At 40.2% G+C, this 21,141-nt stretch overlaps 1 protein-coding gene across 6 annotated transcripts in view; it reads right to left on the bottom strand.

Moving 5' to 3' along the window:
- Nucleotides 1-6,553: 6,553 nt before the first annotated feature.
- Nucleotides 6,554-21,141, bottom strand: part of dnah6 (dynein, axonemal, heavy chain 6) — a 58,263-nt gene continuing 43,675 nt past the window's right edge. For all 6 annotated transcript variants that reach the window (XM_084369205.1, XM_084369201.1, XM_084369202.1 and 3 more), the window contains exons 70-85: nucleotides 20,605-20,740; nucleotides 20,178-20,344; nucleotides 19,124-19,314; nucleotides 18,774-18,934; nucleotides 17,997-18,085; nucleotides 15,944-16,090; nucleotides 15,670-15,808; nucleotides 11,841-11,960; nucleotides 11,600-11,721; nucleotides 11,102-11,231; nucleotides 10,735-10,856; nucleotides 9,822-10,007; nucleotides 8,919-8,991; nucleotides 8,586-8,737; nucleotides 7,062-7,284; nucleotides 6,554-6,839 (exon numbers count right to left, since the gene is read on the bottom strand). In XM_084369205.1, coding sequence (XP_084225331.1) covers nucleotides 6,736-6,839; nucleotides 7,062-7,284; nucleotides 8,586-8,737; nucleotides 8,919-8,991; nucleotides 9,822-10,007; nucleotides 10,735-10,856; nucleotides 11,102-11,231; nucleotides 11,600-11,721; nucleotides 11,841-11,960; nucleotides 15,670-15,808; nucleotides 15,944-16,090; nucleotides 17,997-18,085; nucleotides 18,774-18,934; nucleotides 19,124-19,314; nucleotides 20,178-20,344; nucleotides 20,605-20,740 — 2,262 coding nt within the window. In that variant the 3' untranslated portion in view covers nucleotides 6,554-6,735. The remainder of the gene's footprint in view (nucleotides 6,840-7,061; nucleotides 7,285-8,585; nucleotides 8,738-8,918; nucleotides 8,992-9,821; nucleotides 10,008-10,734; nucleotides 10,857-11,101; nucleotides 11,232-11,599; nucleotides 11,722-11,840; nucleotides 11,961-15,669; nucleotides 15,809-15,943; nucleotides 16,091-17,996; nucleotides 18,086-18,773; nucleotides 18,935-19,123; nucleotides 19,315-20,177; nucleotides 20,345-20,604; nucleotides 20,741-21,141) is intronic.

The following is a 21,141-nucleotide window of genomic DNA, read 5'->3' on the forward strand; positions in this document are numbered from 1 at the left end:
CGCAAACCGTGGTTCAACCCCACACGCACATTTCTAGATTGCGCACGCAGATTAGTACAAGCAATTTGGGATCTTAGTAGATCCGGCCCACAGTGTAGTAATAGGATATGTGATATTTCACAGCTTAGAAAATAAAGTAGTTTTACGTTTGGGAAATATTCTTGAGGCTTTGCCTTCTGTCCAACAGTCAGGATGAGAATATGGATCCCATTTTACATTTTTCTGCAGTAAAAACAGAGCTGGAGCAGCAGCTGGTTAGCTTAGCTTAGCACAAAGACTGGAAACAGGTGCTAACAGCTAGCCTACTCTGTAACAAAGGTACCAAATGCAACTTTTGTTTAACATTCACATTTGTTTCATGGGTACAAAAAGAAGAGTGTACCTCTAAACCGATACTCAAGGAATCTACTGGTGATTATAGATTCAGTTTTAGACAGAGCCCAGTCAGCTGCTCCCTGTTTCCAGTCTTAGCTGAGCTAAGCTAACTGTCTTTTGGCTCCATATTAATACTGCATGGACAAACATGAATGCACCAGAGGCTAAAAATGAAATGTATCTGAAGAAAATGATTACAGAATCATAATGTGTAATTTTACAGAGCACTTATTCAATTATTTAAAGCAAGCTAATGTAGCTATAAGGTGTGACGCATGAAAAGGGGCGTCCATATGTCCACAACTCTGACAATATTTTTTGTGCATTATAAACTCGACTCAAACACAGTGTACCTTAGTGAGATAGTTCAAGCTCCACCTGTAAGTCTCTTCAAATGAGTGTCCAGTGGTGTGAGTAGACCTTATACACATGGCAGCCATTTTCCTCCAACGTCGCGCTCAGGGCTGGAGACTTGAATGCGGGGATAATGTAATGCTGCTGTGTTCCAGGTTGTCGCATGAACGTAAGTAATCTGACAAGCGAATGAAAAGATGATGGATAGTGGAAATCTGGAGGCACATTCAGCCATATTTAAAGGTAAAACAACATATTTGATAACTCATTAGCTGTTATTAGCATTCAACAACCTCCTAGCTAACATTAACGTTTGGTTACATCCTGTGTCTTTCACTGCCAGGTTGAGACAAATGTCTCCAAGATGTGTGTTGATATTTCTGAATAAATGTACACCTTTCCTAACTGTAACGCATCAAAACAGTATTGTATCAAACGGTAACATTAGCTAGAATGTGGTTAAATGCTAACGTTAGCTGTTGTCTATCGGATGGTAATTGGTTTTCAAACCTGTGGTTTTACCTTGAAATATGGTCCAATGCCCCCCTGGATTAAAGTATCTGTTGTCTTTACAGTTGCTAATCATTCAGGAAACACTGAAATGATAGCAATTTATCAGATAGCCTACGTATGTATGACTTGCGCCCCAGCAGACGGCAGCATGACATTAAGAGCTTCTCACCCTGAGCGTGATGTCAAAGGAAAATGGCTGCTGTGTGAACATGGTCCATGACAGCTGTACATGCGAATCACGTTCATCACCAAGCATGATTGGCTGGAAAGAAGTCACGTGACTTATGCGCCATACTTTGCTATCCTGATCAAGTCAGGAAATGAGACAGCCTAGACTGAAACCATCCACTAATATAATCGTCAGGAAATGGTCACGTTATCGCACATTAAGGCAATTTTGGCAATGTTTATCCGACAAATATGATCATTATTGTACATCTGCCAACGATCTTCTTGTATAACTGTCGCTGAGAAAGCAAATATTTCCTAAAATGTCTACTATTCATAACTGTTTCTTTAAATCTGAAATCTCCAGCAAAAGATCCTGATGTAATAGTTTTCTGTACATTGACTAGTTCAGTGCCAGCTGACCGTGTGATAGAGATGTCACAACTGAGCCCAGCATCTGTTGATTTATGAAACCAGGCATCTCTCGGTATTGATCGTTTTTATGTTATTTGCTTTTTTTGGAATTGACAAACAAGAACTGACACGTTTTCTATTTTTCAGCACTTTCTCATAGTTATTGAGAACTATTCATCTGATTCTAGCTCAATATTTACATCTCACACACTGAATCCAAACGTTCAGGGGGTTCTGTCAAGGGGACAGTATTTATAAATGGTTTGTGAATGTTGTCGCCTCATAATTTGCTTTTTCAGTCGTGTCACGTGGCATGTGGAGGTACAGTGGTGTTAAAAGTTTTCGGACAACTTTTCAGACTTTCGTTTCAAGTCTCTCTGCACCCAGAGCTGATAGGTTAACATGAGCTCAGATCAGTAAACATGTAAGAGTGAGTCTTCAGACAGCCAGGCTCAGCAACATTTCCCATTCCCCAGCAGGAAATAAATGATTGAGATAGACCAAGTCAGGAGGGATCCAATCTCCTTACAGTCTGCGATATTAGTTTGGACATTTGGCAGGACACAACACACACACCTGCACACACACACGCCAAATGCTGCTCAGCAGAGTGACGACATGTTCAAATTGGTCAAATCTAATCTCAGGCTTCACTACATGCAGACAGACAGCTGTTGCTGGCTGGACCTGCACAACACTGCGTCACCCCACGCGAACACACACAAATGCACAAACATTTTATTTGCCAACAGGCCGAGCTGACAAGGACAAGTCGCCCGTCCAGCCTTCGCTTCAGACTCACCCACTGTTCCCTTTTCCTGGTCTTGAGAAGGAGCAGACCACGTGGGGTGAGTGGGGGGTTGAGTTATTCAGTCCTGGTGAATAATGTTTTCACTCTTCGGTGGCGTTGTTGGTACCAGGTCAGCTGGAACAGATCTCTGTGGATTTTGTTCAGTTTCTGTAAAGACCACACACCTGCCCCTCCTGTGAGATCTATATGGCTGTTTGCTTTGTAGAATAATCGCCTGCACGCACACGCACACCCTTCTGGTGTTCAGGTGGGGACTCGCCGACCACCTTACACTTACTATGCATGGATGAGGCTTCTTTACAGTCACAGCCTCAGATTGTGTTCATTCTGACCTTTAACATAATTATAAGTTTTATATAAGTTACTCCATCCTGGTTTCCCCCTAATCCCCCTTCAAATCGCCTACTGGTTATTATCAATCCAGGGCATGGATGAGAAGATCAATACCCCATGTTTGTACGCTTAATATTAAGGCAGGCCACAACTACCGACGGAGCTTGTAATCTTAGCGTAGCTTAGCTTAATTTAAAGAGACTAGGCCTTCTGGAAATTGGGAAACGGTGAGCTAGCTCTGTCTAAAAGTAACAAAATCTGCCTAATAGCACCACTTACACTCACTAATTCACATTTTTTCTCAGTTTGTGTTATCTGTAGAAAAGACGGAGTGTAAAAACAACAATACATGTATGTGTTTTACAGTAGATTACGATTGGCTACGTGTAAACTGGTCCTTCCAGCCTGTACATATACTGTAGTTTTACAAATGAATCAGGTCATTACGACCCGTTTTTACACTTGTTGGGCCGCGATCTTTAGCGGCTGTAGTAGTTATTACAGAGGGGAAGTGAGGAGAAGCAGTATAAAGAGCAAAAAAATCCATATAGGGAGGTTGTCAGGGATGGTGGACGGATTAAACAAGGACAGGACTTTAATTCAGGACACTGCTGTTCGTGCCGCTGCTAAGCTGCAACGGTCATATTGTTTTGGGAATGGTGACAATCGACCTATTCAGTTGATTAGGCATGACTGTGTTGGTTTCTAAGCGGCTGCAGCTGTATTAAAACGACACATTGAGGTTTTATGAGGAATATGTGCTTTACTATTAAACTTCAAAGTCTCATTTGCTTTATGCTAAGCTAAGTTAACCAGGTTCTGGCTGTATCTTAATTTTAAGCGCATGAACACGAGAGTACATTTTTTTATCTAACTCGGCAAGAAAATAAAATAAGTGTATTTCCCAAAACGTAGATGTATTCCTTTAAATCTGTCAAAGCAGTCAGGACACTATCTGAGTCGACGGCCAAAAACCTGAAAGTCACTGCTGCAACTTTTAATGAAATCAATCAGTTAAATAACCCGTGTGACCTAGACAGCCTAGTTTGATAAACACGGAGTAATCACACATTTCCTGCTCAGCTCGAATGACTGTTGTCAACATCATTAAACCGAATTACAAATCACTCCAGTGAGAGTACAAGGCTGACCCACTGCCAATTGGTGCTTTTCATCATTACAAACATGTCGATTAATTGTCAAATAGACGTGGTAACAGCTGTCCTGATTGCCCTACAGCTGTTTTCATCAGCTGTGTACACATTCTTTATCATTTTTAATCTCTGCTCCTCCTTCTTTCTTTACCCCTTTAAATAAAACACCCCCATTTTTCTTTGGACCCATCTGTTTTCGCGACATGAAGCATGTCCCCTTCCCTCTGACTTAATCCACGGGGATGAAAGTGTGTGTGTGTGGTGATAAAACATTGTTAATCTGGTTTCAGAGTGACTGGGGCATGTAATCTTATTAACTCCTTCAATCCTTTTCCTCCCTCTTCATTCTGACTTTTATCCTAATAACGGTACAGTACATTCACAGTTATTCATAGTTCATAATCTTGGCTCATAAAAGGATTGATCGGGAGAAAGGAGGTTAATAAAGGAGGTTAGGAGGTCAGTGAATGTTGCTGTTGATCCAAGAGCTGCACAAAATCATGCATGTGTGAAGCAATTTGTGCACTCATTGTGTATGCACTAGTTGGAATGAACTGCACCAAATTAAAACTGGAATGAAAAATAGATCATTGTGCACTTTCCAAATGTAGGAAACACAGGAGGGACTTTTTTAGAGCAGAAACTGCCTTCCAGGTGCAGGAAGTAGTCTGATTTCATTATCCGTGATTAAATCTGTATGAAGGTGAGATTAATAAACAGAAAGGTTTGACATGTCCTGATGATTTGTACTTAAACGCCCCCATAAAGCCAGACAACTCATCACCATTTACAGCTTTAGGGAAGCCTTTGCATGCCATGTAATGCAATTGTCTGTGCTAAAGATCCCAACCTTGCACAAAAATAGACGTTAGCCCAATAACCAAAGTGCATAGTGGTCTGCACAGTTGGGACAGTTGAAGGACAGAAGAGGGATCGCAGAAATATGACAGATATTGGAAAAGTGAGAGTGATTGATGAACAGAGTGTAAAACTGAGGTTAAAGGGGAAATCAGGTAGAAGCTCGAATCATTTTTTCGCCCTCCTTCAGCTGATGGATGCAGTGAAAAAGCCTCATGATGTCTCCAACACATTTAACTAAATTATCACTGTTATAATATGAATAGCGTGCCTACCCATTACACTGTGTTATGATTGACTCTATAAAGTGCCCAAAGAACTTGCTAAATTCTTATCATTATACAGAAATTGCTAGTGCTTAAAGCTACTACTGTAAGTCCTCACAATGCAGACACCTGACGTTATCTCAAGTTTCAAATTTAAAGAGTTTTAAGCATTTCTCCTTTATTATTTTTATTACAGACTCTAGACCATCTTTATTCACAGTGATGCATTTTCCATTCATGGAATGGAGATTTTTAAAGATCATTCCTACTCTGCATCATTTCAGATAATGACTTCCCCTTGAATGAAATATTTTGACTTCTTGTTATTTGTTAAATCTAGCAGAAATGACCAATGCAGTTGTGTGTTTTGATAACAATTGGTTATTGTTTGATATCATATTGATTTTTGATGACCGTTTCATTTCAGAATACAACAATTGAATGTAACAATGCTTAAAATCCAATTATAAACATACAGGTATTATGAGTATCTGATTAATTTACTGTATGATGCATTACCTAAATCAATTCAATTATTTCAAGTATTTCAGCAGATTCTAACCGTTGATTTGGCTTTATAAGTTATCTCTCTTCATCATAGTGAGCATGAGCTACTGAGGTTTTTCCTTTTTTCTTTCTGGTCTGTTCCAGGCTGACGTTAAATATAATGTTCATACGCCCTGTCCTGCTTGCCGTTAGTGGACCAGTAAGGTGTGGAGGAGGCAGGGTGTGTGTTTGTGACAGAGACAGAGATTGAGTGTGTCTGCACACTGCCCCAGTGCTGCAGTGGGTGTACTTAATGTGTTTGAAGAGCCATATTTTATGTGTTAGCACTGCATGCCCTAAGTGACACAAATAGGCTGCTGATGTGTGTGGGGGCTGTGGCGGAAACATTTCATCATTCGATGATCATCACTCCTTCTCTTGTCTCAACTCATCGCTCTTAGCTATGCTGTTTTTTCCCTCTGAGAACCATTAACATCCATGTGTCTGGCCACCCATCTCTGTTCATCCATATACTGTAACTATTCTGTCGTCCATCCCTCCGTGTCTTCTCTCCCTGGGGCTACACGTGTACTGTAAATTTCAGTAAGCCCATTCTTCCAGTGACTTGCCGCTCAGCAGTATTGGAGCTGTCCAGTATGGGAGTCTAGTATATGGTGTTTACAGCAAAGAGACGGTGTGTCACATCTTCAAAGATCTGGATGTACTGCACCGCTGTCATGGAGTGTCAGCAGGATGAGACTTTGTTGCTGCATAAACTTGATATTAACCTCGAGTGTCCAGAGGAAACAGATCAGTCAGCGTTAGTTTTGAAGTGTTTATTACACTGTATGTGAAGGAAGTGCACTTTCAGCATAAATCATGTATGTGAAAATCTTTATAAATAATTCCACAAAAGCTTCAACATTAACATAAACTTTAGGTAGTGCACAGAACTGTGCATTTTAGTTACAGTTAAAATTCATTTTTGTCCTTTAATAAAGACTTAATCATCCAACTGGCACAGGAGAGCGGAGCCTTTTGATATCCAGTAGTCGCTGGGTCGCTTGGAGGGGAGCATTACTGTCACAACACAATTAGTTGAGTGACCTGGAGGGAGACAAAAATGAGGGGTGAGAGAAAAGTCCAGTCAGATCCACTACCATTAGACTGGGCACCAAATATACTTATCGACGTGTTCTTCGATGCTAAAGTGCCCTTGAGCAAATCAATAAATCCCTGCTTACTCATGCAGTATAAATTTGCCTTCAAATATAAAAAAAGTGTAAACCAGTATGTAAGTGTGGGTCTCAGTATGAAACCAGTATGTACCGGTGGTGGACAGAGTCCCGGCTCTGGCTGATGTCTTGTACAGAGGAGCGTGGTAGAGGTCCGGCTCAGGCACGTAGTTCTGCATTGGCTCAAAGTGCACCACTGGCAGCATGGCGTTCATCACTCCAGGTAAAGCATCCTCAATCACCATCCTGTCATCGTCCCAGCGACAGGCATCCAGGAACATACCGTGCACGAGCACGCCGTCCTCCGGCTCTGGTAACTGTTGTATCCACAAATGAGATGGAGATGGTGAAGATATATAGACTTATATATGTATGTTGCATATTATGATTTAACATTCAACATTGCTTGACCTTCACTGCTCGCCTTGGAAGCTGGGTTACAGAAACATAACATGTATGTGTTTGTATAAGCTCTATGCATAAATCTGACCATGGCTTTATTTCATTTTCATCAGCTTGAAGTTGTAGAAGGGTTGTCACAATGGTTAAGTGATTTATGAGGTAATTCAGGTAAGAGGGGTCACATCACATGTGGACAGACTGGGTTTGATGTCCAATGCTAAAACATTATGAAACATTTTAAGTTAAACATGCTTGTAAAAAAAACAAAAAGCTTCTTTCATCTGTTGCCGGGACATTGATGAGAAGATAGGTGCCACTCATATAAATGTTCAATAAACATTTGAAGCTATTGCCAAAAGACAGCTAGCTTAGCTTAGCACACAGACTGGAAACAGTAGGAAACAGCTAGCCAGGCTCTTACCAAAGGTGACAAAATGCACCTTTTGTTTAATATTCCCATTTGTTTAATACGTACAAAAACAAGAGTGTAAATACGACACATGCTTTTGCATGAGGTTATGCGTTAGACTTTTTCTCGGTAGGGTGCAGCGACTTGCCAGGGTCTCTGCTGGTTGCCTGGCAACCTCATGAGGATGACAAGAGACAAGTCACTGCTAATGGCAAAGGAATAATCCAGCTCATAACCTGTCCAACCAGTTATTGTCTGCATCAAATAAAACAGATATCAATCTTTTCATCTAACTCTCAACAAGAAAGCCACTTAGGGTATTTCCCAAAATGTCAAACTATTCCTTTAATTAAAACTTGTAGCTCATGATCTAAATTTCAGCAAAGAGCAGATCTGAAGACTAATTTGAGAAAAAAACAACATAATGTCAGACTTAAGTGAGTTTTAGTTTCTAGAAAAGAACACATACTGAATAAGTGCGTAACGACAGTGGTTATCTGACTTAATGAAGGTAGATAGATGGTTCTGTCCTGACACAAAACAATCCATCCAAATCCTGTAAATACTTCCGACTTTACAAAGTCTTTGTGGACAACCATCAGTAACCAAGTTTGTAAAAAATCTTTAGTTGAGCAGACTATCTACTATTGTTAGAAGACACCATCATAGTGTTTGCTTGTTGTTGTTGTAGTAGTTTTTTTTCTAGTCTTGTTTAATATTTCCCCCATACACATATATGACGTCTGCTGCCTCGATGTTAGCTGCAACAATCATGGATGCATCCCGGTGCCCATGTTTGAAACATACCTCCTCGTCCATGTCCAGTTTAGTGTCGTTGGGTTGAGTGCGTAGAGCATCACAGACTGCTACTTGGTCTCTGTACATCGGCACCATGTTGAAGCGGAAGTCAAGCTCATCTATGGGCAAATTGTAGCGCCTGGCATGATTCTGAAGCACCCCTACAGGTCAGCAGGTAGAGGAGAACATGGGCAGTGTTGAGCAGTTAAAACTCACAGCACTTATATGTTAACTCATAAGATTTGTTAGAGTGTTCACCATACTGTAGCAGCTTTGAAATTTGCCTTGGTGCTACGGTTCATTAAAAAACATGGAAGATATTTTGGTGCTGCAGTGTTTTACCAGTGAGAAAGCCTTGAGGGAAGAAGAATCCTGAGATCCAGAAAGATTTGGGCTGACCACGTGTGATCCAATTCTAGCAAGACGGAGAGAAAAAGAGAGAGCGAGAGAGAGAAAGGAAGGGCGATGTAATTAGATGTGTGTTTGAATAACTTTTTCATGCGTTGTGTTCAGTGCATTACAGCATCTTTTTACTTATGGGACCTGAAAGTGACTCACTGACTCTGCTTGGACTGGGACAGTGAGGTAGACTCTCTTCTGAGGTAGTGAACATGTGCAGTCTGACTCAGTGACTATTCATCACTTTGTGTGCTAATGCAGCTCTCGCCTGTTTGTCCCTTTTGTGTGTGTGTGTGTGTGAGAAAGAGTGAGTTTAAGTGATTGTGCAACACACTTGTTCAGACCAGTCTTACGGAAGAGCAGCTTAAGTCAGGGGAGATGAACCAAGTGCTAGTGAGGGTGTACAGGGAGAGTGTGTGAGAGAGAAATGGTCGGTGCCTCTGGGAAGAACACAGAATGTTCATGTGTTATTAGTGTGTTTTGACTTGATGAGGAAAAAAAACACACACACACACAATCAAAAACACACGAAAATATAAGTGCATGTGCGCACACACACACACACACACACACACACACACACACACACACACACACACACACACACACACACACAAGCAAAGCAGTGTGCACAGTGAGATTTCTCTGTCGTGTACGTGAGAGTCAGTGATACAAAAAGAGACCTGAGCCAGAGGAAGGAAGTGAATCCAATTATCATATCTTTAGATTCATTTACATGGCTGTCCGTTATCTTTATGGAGTCAAATTTTTTCAGAACAAACTATAAACACAACTCAATGTTGCCTAAGATGCACATATGTGTTTTTTTTCCTTTTTCAGGCAAACCTGGAAAAAGGAGGTCCTGAGGGCCAGGTCTCTGACCCAGGAGGCCAGTGGTTTGAGGGAAGGGTAGGCAGAGTTTGACCAGTGGGTGGGAACGTGGTTGTTCAGCAGGCTCGTGTATATACAGTCCATCTCCTCTGACATCAACACCAGACCTGCAATGGACTTCTGCAGAGTGATGAGAGACATCTGGGAAACAAACAAGTACCATACATCACAATGAGGTGGTGGAAAGGACAAAGAAGATCTCATTAATTGCTGTTTATTTCTGATATACACGATAAATTGTATATTTTTTCATATGTAATTTTGAATGTGTTTTAATCTGGTAATTTAACAGTTTTAAACATTTTCATGCATCTAAGTATAACACCTCTATTGGACTTTAGAAATATCTATAGCTGACAGAATATCAACTTTGACCAAAGGTTCTTATAGTTAACTAAAAGTAAATTTAAAACTAAAACTAGGTGCGAAAAGACATAGTTAACTGACATGAAAAATAAAAAAGACAACTGATGAAAACAATATTGTGTACAAGTACTATTAAAACTAAAATAAAAAAAGGCAGGAAATGTCTTCAGTTTTAGTCTTTGTCAATTTGGATGAATTTGTCAACACAACACGCATGAGCGTGCATTTGTGTATATGTTTAATGAGATGTCTGACCATGTGTGACAGTGAGTCAACTGCCTTCACCAAGTGTTGTGTTTGCGTTGTAATGTATCCATTCTGAACTTCTTAAACCAAGGTCTTGACACATTTTCAAAAACACATACAGGAACTACTAGAAACTAAATTAAAACACAACATATTTAAGAATTAAAAACTAAACTATAATTAAAAAACTAAGCTATTAAAAATACAAAACTATGATAACTCTGGTGTGATTATGGAGGTTAGCCATGTGCGTCACCCTGAGCACTTTCAGCAGGTTGTTGAATCGGTCTGTCTCTTGGCTCAACACAGTTTTCAGGGAGTTAAGGCGGCTGTTTTCATCAAACAGAGTTTCCACTGCCTCATCCATGTCCAGACGTTCTGCACGCACACACACACACACACACACACACACACACACACACACACACACACACACACACACACACACACAGCAGGGAGGCATATCAGAAAGACGGGTAGGCAGATAGACAAGATGAACATGTGTGAACACTGTGTTAGATAATGATACACATTCTCTAGAATGACCCAAATGTATTTTTGTGTTTGCACGTTTACTTTGTTTGTTTAGGTTCGCATGTGTATATGTGTGTGTGTATGTGTACCAGGTAGCTTGGCTAGGATGGAATCAGCGAGCTCGCAGACTATGTCATCATTGCTTTTAGCTCCATGACGGGCTGATGAGCGAGGATTAACATCCAGTATGGTGCTGATTAGAGTCATGGTTTCTTGGCGCTGTGGAGGCAAACACATAGCACACATACACACACAATGTAGCATCTTTGTTTATTTTCTGTTTATTTACTTTGCAGTTGCACTCTCACGCTCTATGAATAGAAAATGCTTTTATAACAGTCCATAAACTGTGTGAGCAGCTCTGGATAAAATTATGAGGAAGCCCGTAAATAATGACATTTACAAGATCAAATGAGCTATTGAACACACTACGCTTTTACAAAACAAATACATAAAAGGGAAAACAATTAATAAATAAACATCTGCTCCTATGATTCTATCGTGAAAAGTCAGGAAGACAAGAAAGAAAAATGGGGACAAAGAGAGTTTTTGCAGATTTTTTAGAGGACACTACAATTGTTCCTCACCTGGAAGGCCAGGTTGGCATTTTCATGCATGCCGAAGATCTCTGGCCCATCTGTGATTGGAAGACTCTCAATATATTTCTCATATTGCTCGAGCTCATCTGTCTCTGGCGCACAGTAGATACCTTCAACACACAGGTGATAAAACCATTTATCCAAAGAAAATATAGAGTATACGAGCATGGACTGAGACAAATGGCCTTTTGCACACACTCACAAACACACAGCTTGAGACTGAAAATACCTGAGGAGGAGAAGGTGTAGCCAGGCTCCAGGGTTTGGGGAGAGAAGAAGCCTTTGAGGATTGTCCTGAGACAGCGTTGGTCCCAGACATCTGTCACTCTGCCTCCATATGTGATCTCACCTGGGGAGACGGACACAAAACCGCATGATGTTATTAGTGTGCATCTGTGTTTCTTTGTAACTGTCAAAAGTCCATTGAGAATCAGCACAATAAAACACTTAGCCTAAAGCAAACAGTATGAATACAATACATGTTTATGACATTTGACTGTGAATGAATCAAGTAAACTTTCTCAGGAGGAAGCAACCTTGAAGAAATGCTTGAGAGAACAGTTTGAAAAAATAAAAAAAGAGAGTGAAGTACTTGATGTTTGGCACTTAAAGTTACAGCACATACAGTACAGTACTCCCTCCTCCTCAGCTGGGCAGGTCCACACTGCACCATGTCACTCTACTTGAACCACAGGCGTTCAAAAATGAGTTTCAAGAAAAAGAACAAACAAAACAAAACAAGCAGAAGTAGAAAGCCAAACTCAGGTAGAAGTTAAATGTCAATACAAACTTTGAAAATGTGCATCGGGCAGCTTTAAACACCCCATTACTTGTGCTTTCAAGATAACTGAAGGGGGTGACAAGAGTTATATAAGAAGGCTTCAAGTATGCTTCTTATGTGGAAAAACTGACATGAAATAGAAACCTGAGACACGGTCCGGTATTCAGAGAATTTATTTGCCTGTAAGAGTCAATCTATAAAGACATAAAATGACATATGTAGCTACATCATTTAGCCTTGGAGCTTCACACAGACATCTGTCTTTGTCACATGTTGGTGAGAAAGAGGAGAGTTGGGGAGATAAATAAGGAGAACACTAAAGAGGCCCTGGACAGTCCCCATAGGAAATATTAAGTTGACAAAACAGACTAAAAGCAGGGTTTCCACACCGTTTTAAACATCAGATTCAAGGACTATTAAAGGACTCTCCAGGCCCAATTTCCTCAAATTCAAGGACTAAACACAGCACAGTTTGTGACATGGAGAAGGACAGGAAGGTTAATTACTGTTTCAACACTGAGAAGATTTATAATGAGAACTGACAGGCTTTAGAGAAGCTCACAGACAATGATTACAAAGAGAGAGAGAGGCTTGGAATGTGTGAACACTTCTCAAATGTGCAGCTGTATTACAGTGGTGGCAGATAACTGTAGGACACACATGCAGACGGCGGGACATAGCCCATTATCTACAGTCTTAATTTATATTTTTGCACAAAATATATAAATTCAGAGCTTTTAAGCTTTATTTTCCCCCTCATATTCAGAAACCTTGAAGGATTTAGGATCATTGGAAACCCTTTATGAGTTAAAACACACAGCTACACAGTGTGGTAGAAGACATATATAATAGTGGGATATCAGTCACACATTTTCATTTTGCAGTGTCAGGAATGTCTCCAGTTCTTCAACTTCTTATGTATCAATACACAGCACAGAGAAGCAATGACATGAAGACAGACAAGAGGAATGGGAATTGTGAAAAGACAAGTACATGTGGAAGGTAAATATAACAGAGGAGCAAAAAGGAAGACGGAATTTAAATTATGTTTAACATTTACAAATCCAAACTTACTGTAAAGACACAGTTATGTAAGACACTAAGGAATGGAGGGAACAATCAGACAAATCTCTGCTGAAGCCTTTAGTAAGCTGCAGGCGTGGAAAAGCTGGCAGAGATTTTTTTCTCTTTCTTTTGCACCAGAAGAGAGGAACAGCTCCTTCTAAAAAGAGGAAAAGCAATATCATGCTTGGTTTGAGCCCAAATTCTTTCCCTCAAAGAGTGTGCAGCTCTGGCACACAAGGACTGTTAGAATTAAGGATTAAACTAATAACACCGTAGTGTGATAACAACAATGAGAGACATCAATTTGATGGCGGAGTGGTGCGCTCCACTGAGACTGAACATAATCATCTGAAAGTGTAATTGAAAACGAGATTAGGGAAACAAATGAAGTTTAGAGATATGATGAGTATTGTTAATGTAAGGGATCCCTCCCTCTCCTTCTGAGGAACTTTGAAGATGTCTATTATGGAATTGATATAATCAAATTCAATTCCTGTGTCCATATGTGTGCCCGGAGTGCATTATATAATAGAAAAGTTCAAATAAAAAATGATAACTCTTTTGGCTGTTAAGTTTACCCTCTTAAGTTTAACACTGCTATAGTATGGTGGTAAAAAAAAAAAAAACTGTTATGTGAATTGTGGCATTTTCTAAACCATGGATGCCCGTAGAGGTTTGCCTGCTGTGAGGTTCATTTCAGCCTGCCAGATGTTTCTAGTGAAAAATAAAATACATATATCATTTAAATAGCTGTTTATGCTATTTTATTTTATGAATGTAAAAATACTTTTTAAAATTCTAAGTTGCTGATTTATTAATCATTCTTCCAAATATGAGTACTGCAGGTAGAGTGACACTTTCTGCAGGAAGTCAATCAATTAAGGGAATTTGGGATCCTTTTACCATTTTGCATCAGAACAGTACAATACAACAGGTGTTTGCTTTGGGCCTGTTGCCCGCCAGTTATTTGTAATTTGTTTTGGGTCCCACTATGGAAAACGTTCAGGCACCCCTGGTCTGAACAGTGCTGTGTTCCAATTTGAAGTTTTAAATGGAAATTTAAATTTCTATTTAAATGATTTATGCACAATTTCTGAGAATATGACAACTTATTTTATTTTTTCAAAAACGTGCCATAGATATACACTCAGTGTCCACAGTATCCAGTTTAGCCAAAATGAATGCAGTCTAATACCGCAGACGTGCAATAAAGGTTATTAATTTGACGCGCCAGCTGGCTTGTTACACAGAACCATCTGTGAAGTCGTCGTTGGAAACTGTTTGGAAAAGTGCAGGCACCTTCAAAAGACACGTGGCAGGTGATTGGACAAACTACAGGCTAACTTCCACCAGTCAGATCAATTAGTAGAGCGCTTGTATCTGCGGTTCAGACACAAGTGCATAGTTTGAAGCACGGTGGATTCCTGAGATCAGGTGAGATTGCAAATCCAACTATCTTACAAGGTAAGAAGGTTATAATGTCAACATTATGGTCATTTTGGAGGCTGTAGTCTGTGGTGGTACTGAATTGTGTTACACTGCGAGGTGTTTCAAATAATCAGTCTAGCACCATTGATATAAATGAGATGGACACTCCCGTATATCATGATAAACGCTGTGCTAAATGGAAACCATTTTATACGACAGGACATCTTAGCCACAACATTTTGATTTCTTATCTGCTGTCTTTTACATGGAGAAAGAGCTTTGCTGTGCATGGGACCATCTGCTCTTTTATTGTTATTTCTATAAACACAAAGCAGAGAGGAAGACGGCAGCGAGTTCACTGAGTGAAAGTTAAACAAACACAGGATCACAGCTGCAGGACAGAATTAAATCATATTAAAGAAATGCCCTGCTTTCCCCATTCCCCACATGATGCTGAAAAAATGTGTTGTTGACGAAACAACAGTGTGCTGTCTGTGCCACACACTGGCAACACAACAAACATGCCAGCTTTAGTGACAGAAAGAGACTGTTTCAAACCACGCTTCATGCTTGTTTACAGCCAGACATTCTGAGGTTTCATGTAATGCTTTGCTGTGATGTTGTGTTTCAGAGCAAAATTAATGTGTATACAAATATAGAAAATGTGACTGGATGAGTAAACCTCACATTCACAGTGCCAAATATATCAACCTGTGCTGTACATGTTTGCCTGTACACATTTACAGTAGATAGACGTGTTAAGGCTGTGTGTAAGCTTCCCTACCAGTGGTGTAGATGAGGGCGTCCCAAGGGATGGTGCCATCTTTGCAGTAAAGGTTGAGGTTGAGCAGAGCGCACTCCCTGTCGCTGTCGTTAAACTCATAGCAGATGTTCCAGCCCAGAGGACCAAACTTCTTCCGCTCCTAAAACACATGCAAAACAAGACATAAACAAAGATACACAAACACATTCAACAGCATCTAAGAGAGTGAAACATGTATAGGTACACAAAGCAGTAATGATCAAGTATATGTGATGTTTTAGAGACAGTGTGTAACCTGTATGATTGCATGGAAGAAACAGATTCCAAAGACCATCTTCCTCCAATTGCGCCCCAGAACGTGGTCTTCAAAGAAACTGCTGGAGATTTCTGTGAAAGCTCGTCGCATGTTGGCTCGCAGGCCATTAGGAGGCTCATTAACCACCTGGCAAAACAACACAGAGGCACACAGGGCTCGATGGCTGTCACTTAGAAGACCACAGTGACTTCTGATCAGACCGCCATAAATCAGACTATTCCTCTTTGTTGTGCACGCAGTCAGTAAGCCTAGTTATGATACCTGGTGCTCTCATGGAAACCTGTGCATGATTCCCACTCATCAGGTCTGTTTTGTTGCTAATCCTAAATGCTGGAAAACCATGATCCTGCAGATCTAAAGTCAAATCAGACTGTTTATCAATGATATTCAAGCAGCTAATCTTTTATAGCTAAGTGACAGGACAGTTAAGATTAGATATTTAATCAATAGCATCAAACAATGCTTACTGGAGATAGACCTAAAAATAGAGTTTCTATTGTTATTTGTGAGAGAGAGAGAAGATTAGTTAAATCAGTAAGAAAAGCCTGGTGCGGAGGTGCGCACATCCATCTGAAAATATATCTAACACTGATATTTTTCTTCTCAAGAACATTGAGAAAGATTATTCCTAATGCCTGTTGGACCTAACATACCTAAGGAAGTATTCAAAATGTATTTTTCTAACTGCTGGGAGCTCAGACTAAAGTATATGGTGTGTTCATACTGTAAAGAAATTGACCAAACTGCTACTGATAAAAATCAGGTGTCACAATGTTTCACAATGTTCACGTTTCCTACTAAATGACTAAAATCTTCCGACTGGCATCATGGCTAATTTTCTAAATGGACAAAGAGCATAGAGTAGATCTTCAGTTACTGAGAGCAATATTCTCAAATATGAAGTAATAAGATGGTAAAAGAGTCATACCATGAAATCTTTAACAAATGTTTCCCCAGTTAAGAGGCTGAATGAAAGCAGCAGCCGGTTTTAGCACTGTTTGTGAGTCAGCTTGGTCATTGTTCTCTAAACTATCTCTAACTTTTCACAGAAATAAGAGCTGCTGTTGCCACTAAAATGATTTGTGAAAGGTTGAGAATTGGGATGGACGTGAGTATATCCCTTATTGTACTGGCATGTTGCTATTATTTCAAGTTTTTCTGACACTCTGGTATTCTCCCAGATAATGTACAGTATACACAGATCCCAAGTTTTAAACATCCTGATTTGTGCCAACATCCACTATTAAAAATTTAAGAGCGCTCAGAGACTTTGGAGCAACAACAAGCAGCTGTTTGACTGTTGTTTAATACTGAATAGGCTCAGTGAGAGCTGAATATGCAAGTAACGAGTGTGACTTATGTAAGTTTTCCTTACATTCCCCATCAAATTATAAACATACAGTCCTCAAATAAACTACATACCGTAGAAAAATCCTTTTCTTTTCTAGGCTCATTTTACAACAACACAGCCTGACATTACTCACTACTGAAACACAGTTTACACTGATAGTGTGACATTTCCTTTTTAGGAGAAGGTATCAGTTCGGCCTTTTGTTCAGCTAATTACAAAGCACGCACAATGTCACACAACTTTCCAATAAAAGGAATGCAAATTCGCATCCATTTGGTCTTTTATCCAAAAGTTTATCTTTGCAATTAATGAGCTTTCTGTATCCTATCGCTACAATACAGAACAGTGTTGAAATAAATTATTAATAGCTGTTTGTACAGTGGGAAACTTATCAACTGTAAGTTTCCCACAAAAGTCTAAAAAGTTATAATGGGTATGTAAATGTGGAATATTTGCTTTTCCAGGCATGTAGGTGTAAATACTCTACATGAAAAAGAATGATGAGGAGCCATGTAAACCTGCAGAAGGTGCACTGGAGAAAATGCAGGTTTGTTCATGCTGAGAACATTTGTCGTCGGAGCAATCTTTGACATGCAATCTTCAAATGAAATGAACTGAAATAGTGAGATTATACAGTGGCACAGCGTGTGTGTGTGTGTGTGTGTGTGTGTGTGTGTGTACCTTGACAGAGCTCTGGAGCACTGTAACAGGAAATACTTTGGTAGGCATGGAACTGAGAAACAAGCGGAAATTCTGGTGGATTGATGTGTCTGTACAGGAACATAGAGGAACATTACTCAGAGCCATAAACAAAAGAAGAAAAAAAAGTTAATGAATTTCTTTCGACTACTCAGACAAACACACATTAAAGCATTTTTTCCACTGATACAAATGCTGTGAGAAAACGAGGAAACAACAGCACGAACATCATAACATCATTTAGTCATTTGTGTCCCCAGCAGCTTGGTTATGTCGTGCTGTGGGCACATAGCAGCATGCTTGATAGTGTTTTCTGTATTTTCTTAGTGAATTCCTTTTTTTTTTTCAATTTGAGATCAGCTCTCACATTAGACCTGTGCAGCACAAGTCAAACAAGGGTAGCAGATCTTGAGTTAGCAAACTTTTGGAAGAACAACTTTCTTTCCCGCTAGAGATACATTTTTTTATTTTCTTATCTAAAAATATAAAAACACACACAAAAAAAACAAGTAGTCGAATACTAATACAATATTTAGTGAAGTTATGTTCCTGACAAATTACATATTTTTATTCTGTGGTGCATCATGTATGCAGCCATGCATGAAAATCCTACAGCTGAAATGGAAAAACTCCTTCATTCTTCTTTCCAAGAGCAACAGTACAAAATGTAATCGAGAATGGGTCGTCTGAAATAGGTGTCATGATGCTTTGTCCTTGTGTGATCATGTGTGTAGTTGCATGGAGGTGTTTAGGTAATACCTGGCTCAGTGAAGGTCTTGATGAGCTCCTCCATGGCTAACATCCAGGAGACAGCCAGATGACAGTTCTGCAGGAACACCCATTTGCCACTCTTCAGGGCTTCATGGATCATCTTCTCTGCTATCGGCCCCTGGCCTTGACCCAATGAGATGGACTCAACTCTGAGAGACAGGGGCAGATGGAAATACCCCAGTGGTTATGTGTGAACAAGTGTATATAGTGATCATTATGCCTCCTCCTCTCTCTCTACATCCAGACACGCTTGCCTGTTTTGCCACACATATTCACCTCTATTCTGTCACACAACCGCAACCGTACGTCCCCTAGCCTTTCTGTCTATCTTGTTTTACCTGTCAAGACAACCTCTTTCTTTTGCAAAGCGCTGAAAGGCCCCCATAGGGTCAGACCCTGTGCTGAGAATGAAGATCAGCGGTGTGGACGGGGACATATCTTTATAGATGTTCGGCAGGTCAACTGGAGGGTATTCCACAAAATGCTTCCCCAGGTTGACAATCACAAACTCTGTTGCTGCCACCACCACCTGGACAAGAGAGGGAGCAAGTAAATCAAAGAATAACCGGACAAAGAGGACAAGTAGAAGTTAAAACAGTAGTAAAGAGAGAGGGGTGCCTTATGTGTATGAGAGGATGGAGGACAGATGAAAACAGAGACGGCATCAGTGCGAGAAAAGCAAATAAAAAATGGGTCAACATAAGACGTATATTTGACGTTTTAACCAGGGAGACTGAGGATGACTGACATTATTGGGACATATACAGAATTAATATAAGATAGTTAAACAAGATGTTTTTGGACGGGACATCACTGACAAGACTGGAAGCTTTATTTTCTCGGATCCAGTTGCTGGGATGTCTGGTTTTTACCAAAGCCCTGTGAGGCAAGTGAGATTCTGGTGGAATATTGTGAATTTGATAAAAGAAAAAAGGAACTAATTTCTGTCCTATTCATGGTTTTATTGGACATGACAGCTAGTAATGTGACAGGTAACAGAAATGTGAGAGAGGTAGAATGACACATTCAAACCCTGGGCTGCTGTGGCGAGGAAACAGCCTCTGTACATGGCACATGATTTTTTTTTTGTTTTCGTCAGGATAATTTTTCTAAGTGGTTGTTTTTTAATACGTTTTTTAGCTAAGAGGCTGAAGAGCACCACTACCCACTTGGACAGAAGAACGTTTTGGCAGGGTCTTGCTTACGGCTGCAGGCCAGCACAATTGTAAATTAGTGTAATTGGCCAAATCTTTGCTGGGTTGAAAAATTGAAGATCAACTGACACAGATGATTCCTCTCATTTTAGATCACCTCTGTGAACTTGTAGACCTGAAAACAAACAAACTCCAAATCCTTGATAAATATCTTTCTATAGACGTCATCAAGGCTCACCTTCTCTTCCATGAAACTCTTGATGAGGATAAGCTTCTGGAAGGACCCCAACCTCTCATTCCAGTAGCCTTCGATCTGCTGATTCGCCTCTTTGGATTCTCCAAGAGGTGGCAACTCTGACACATAGCCTTCCCAGTCCTCGGGATTAATAGATGCTTGAAAACGTCCTAAAGGAGAGGCGACTGTCATTTAATGCTAGACCAATCTTTATAAGCAGTTTTACAAGACCATTGTTCAGCACTGCATGTATGGATTTGTACACTAGAAGGTAGAAAGTGATAGAAGAATGAATAGAATATCTAAGCCTGACAGTGAAAAATGTTTTATAACTGGGTCAAATGTACTGTATATTCAGCAGAAACATGACGCACTATATATACTGATTCTTGCCAGATTAGCCAGGATAAAAACAGTAGGTTTAGGTCACCTAGTTTGATGTGGATATGCGTTCTGGTGATTTCCTTGGAGATGTCCTTGAAGCAGGGCAGTGTGTCCTCCAGCTCACAACACGTCTGCCAGTAAAAATCACTTAGCCATGGCACATCTGGCCGTTCTGCATAGTCCTGGGAGAAGGAGAAATTAAAAAGGAGACAGTTAGGAGATGGTAAAAAGATGGAGGACAGACCTTGAGTAGAGAGACAGTAAAGCAGATGTCAATAAAACTGTGTAGAGAGGATGATTCAAAACATCGAAACAAGGAAGGTAGACATAAGAGATAAGAGACGGTGATGGGCATGAAAATGCAAAGACAATTTGAAATGTATTCAAAATCAGCGAGAGAAGCGTAGATGATGGATGCATTGAAGGTGCGACGCAAAAGACAGGAGACAGAAGCACAGAGGTGAAGGAGAGGAGAGGAAGGGCAGCGTTAGCATGAGGATCACGGGGGCTGACAGGCAAAACCACCAGCCTAATTATTGCCATATAAATCAGAGCCAAATGGTGGGTGAACACAGGAATATAC

Source organism: Pagrus pagrus, assembly GCF_965226575.1.
Source record: "Pagrus pagrus genome assembly, chromosome: 2".
NCBI lineage: Eukaryota > Metazoa > Chordata > Actinopteri > Spariformes > Sparidae > Pagrus > Pagrus pagrus.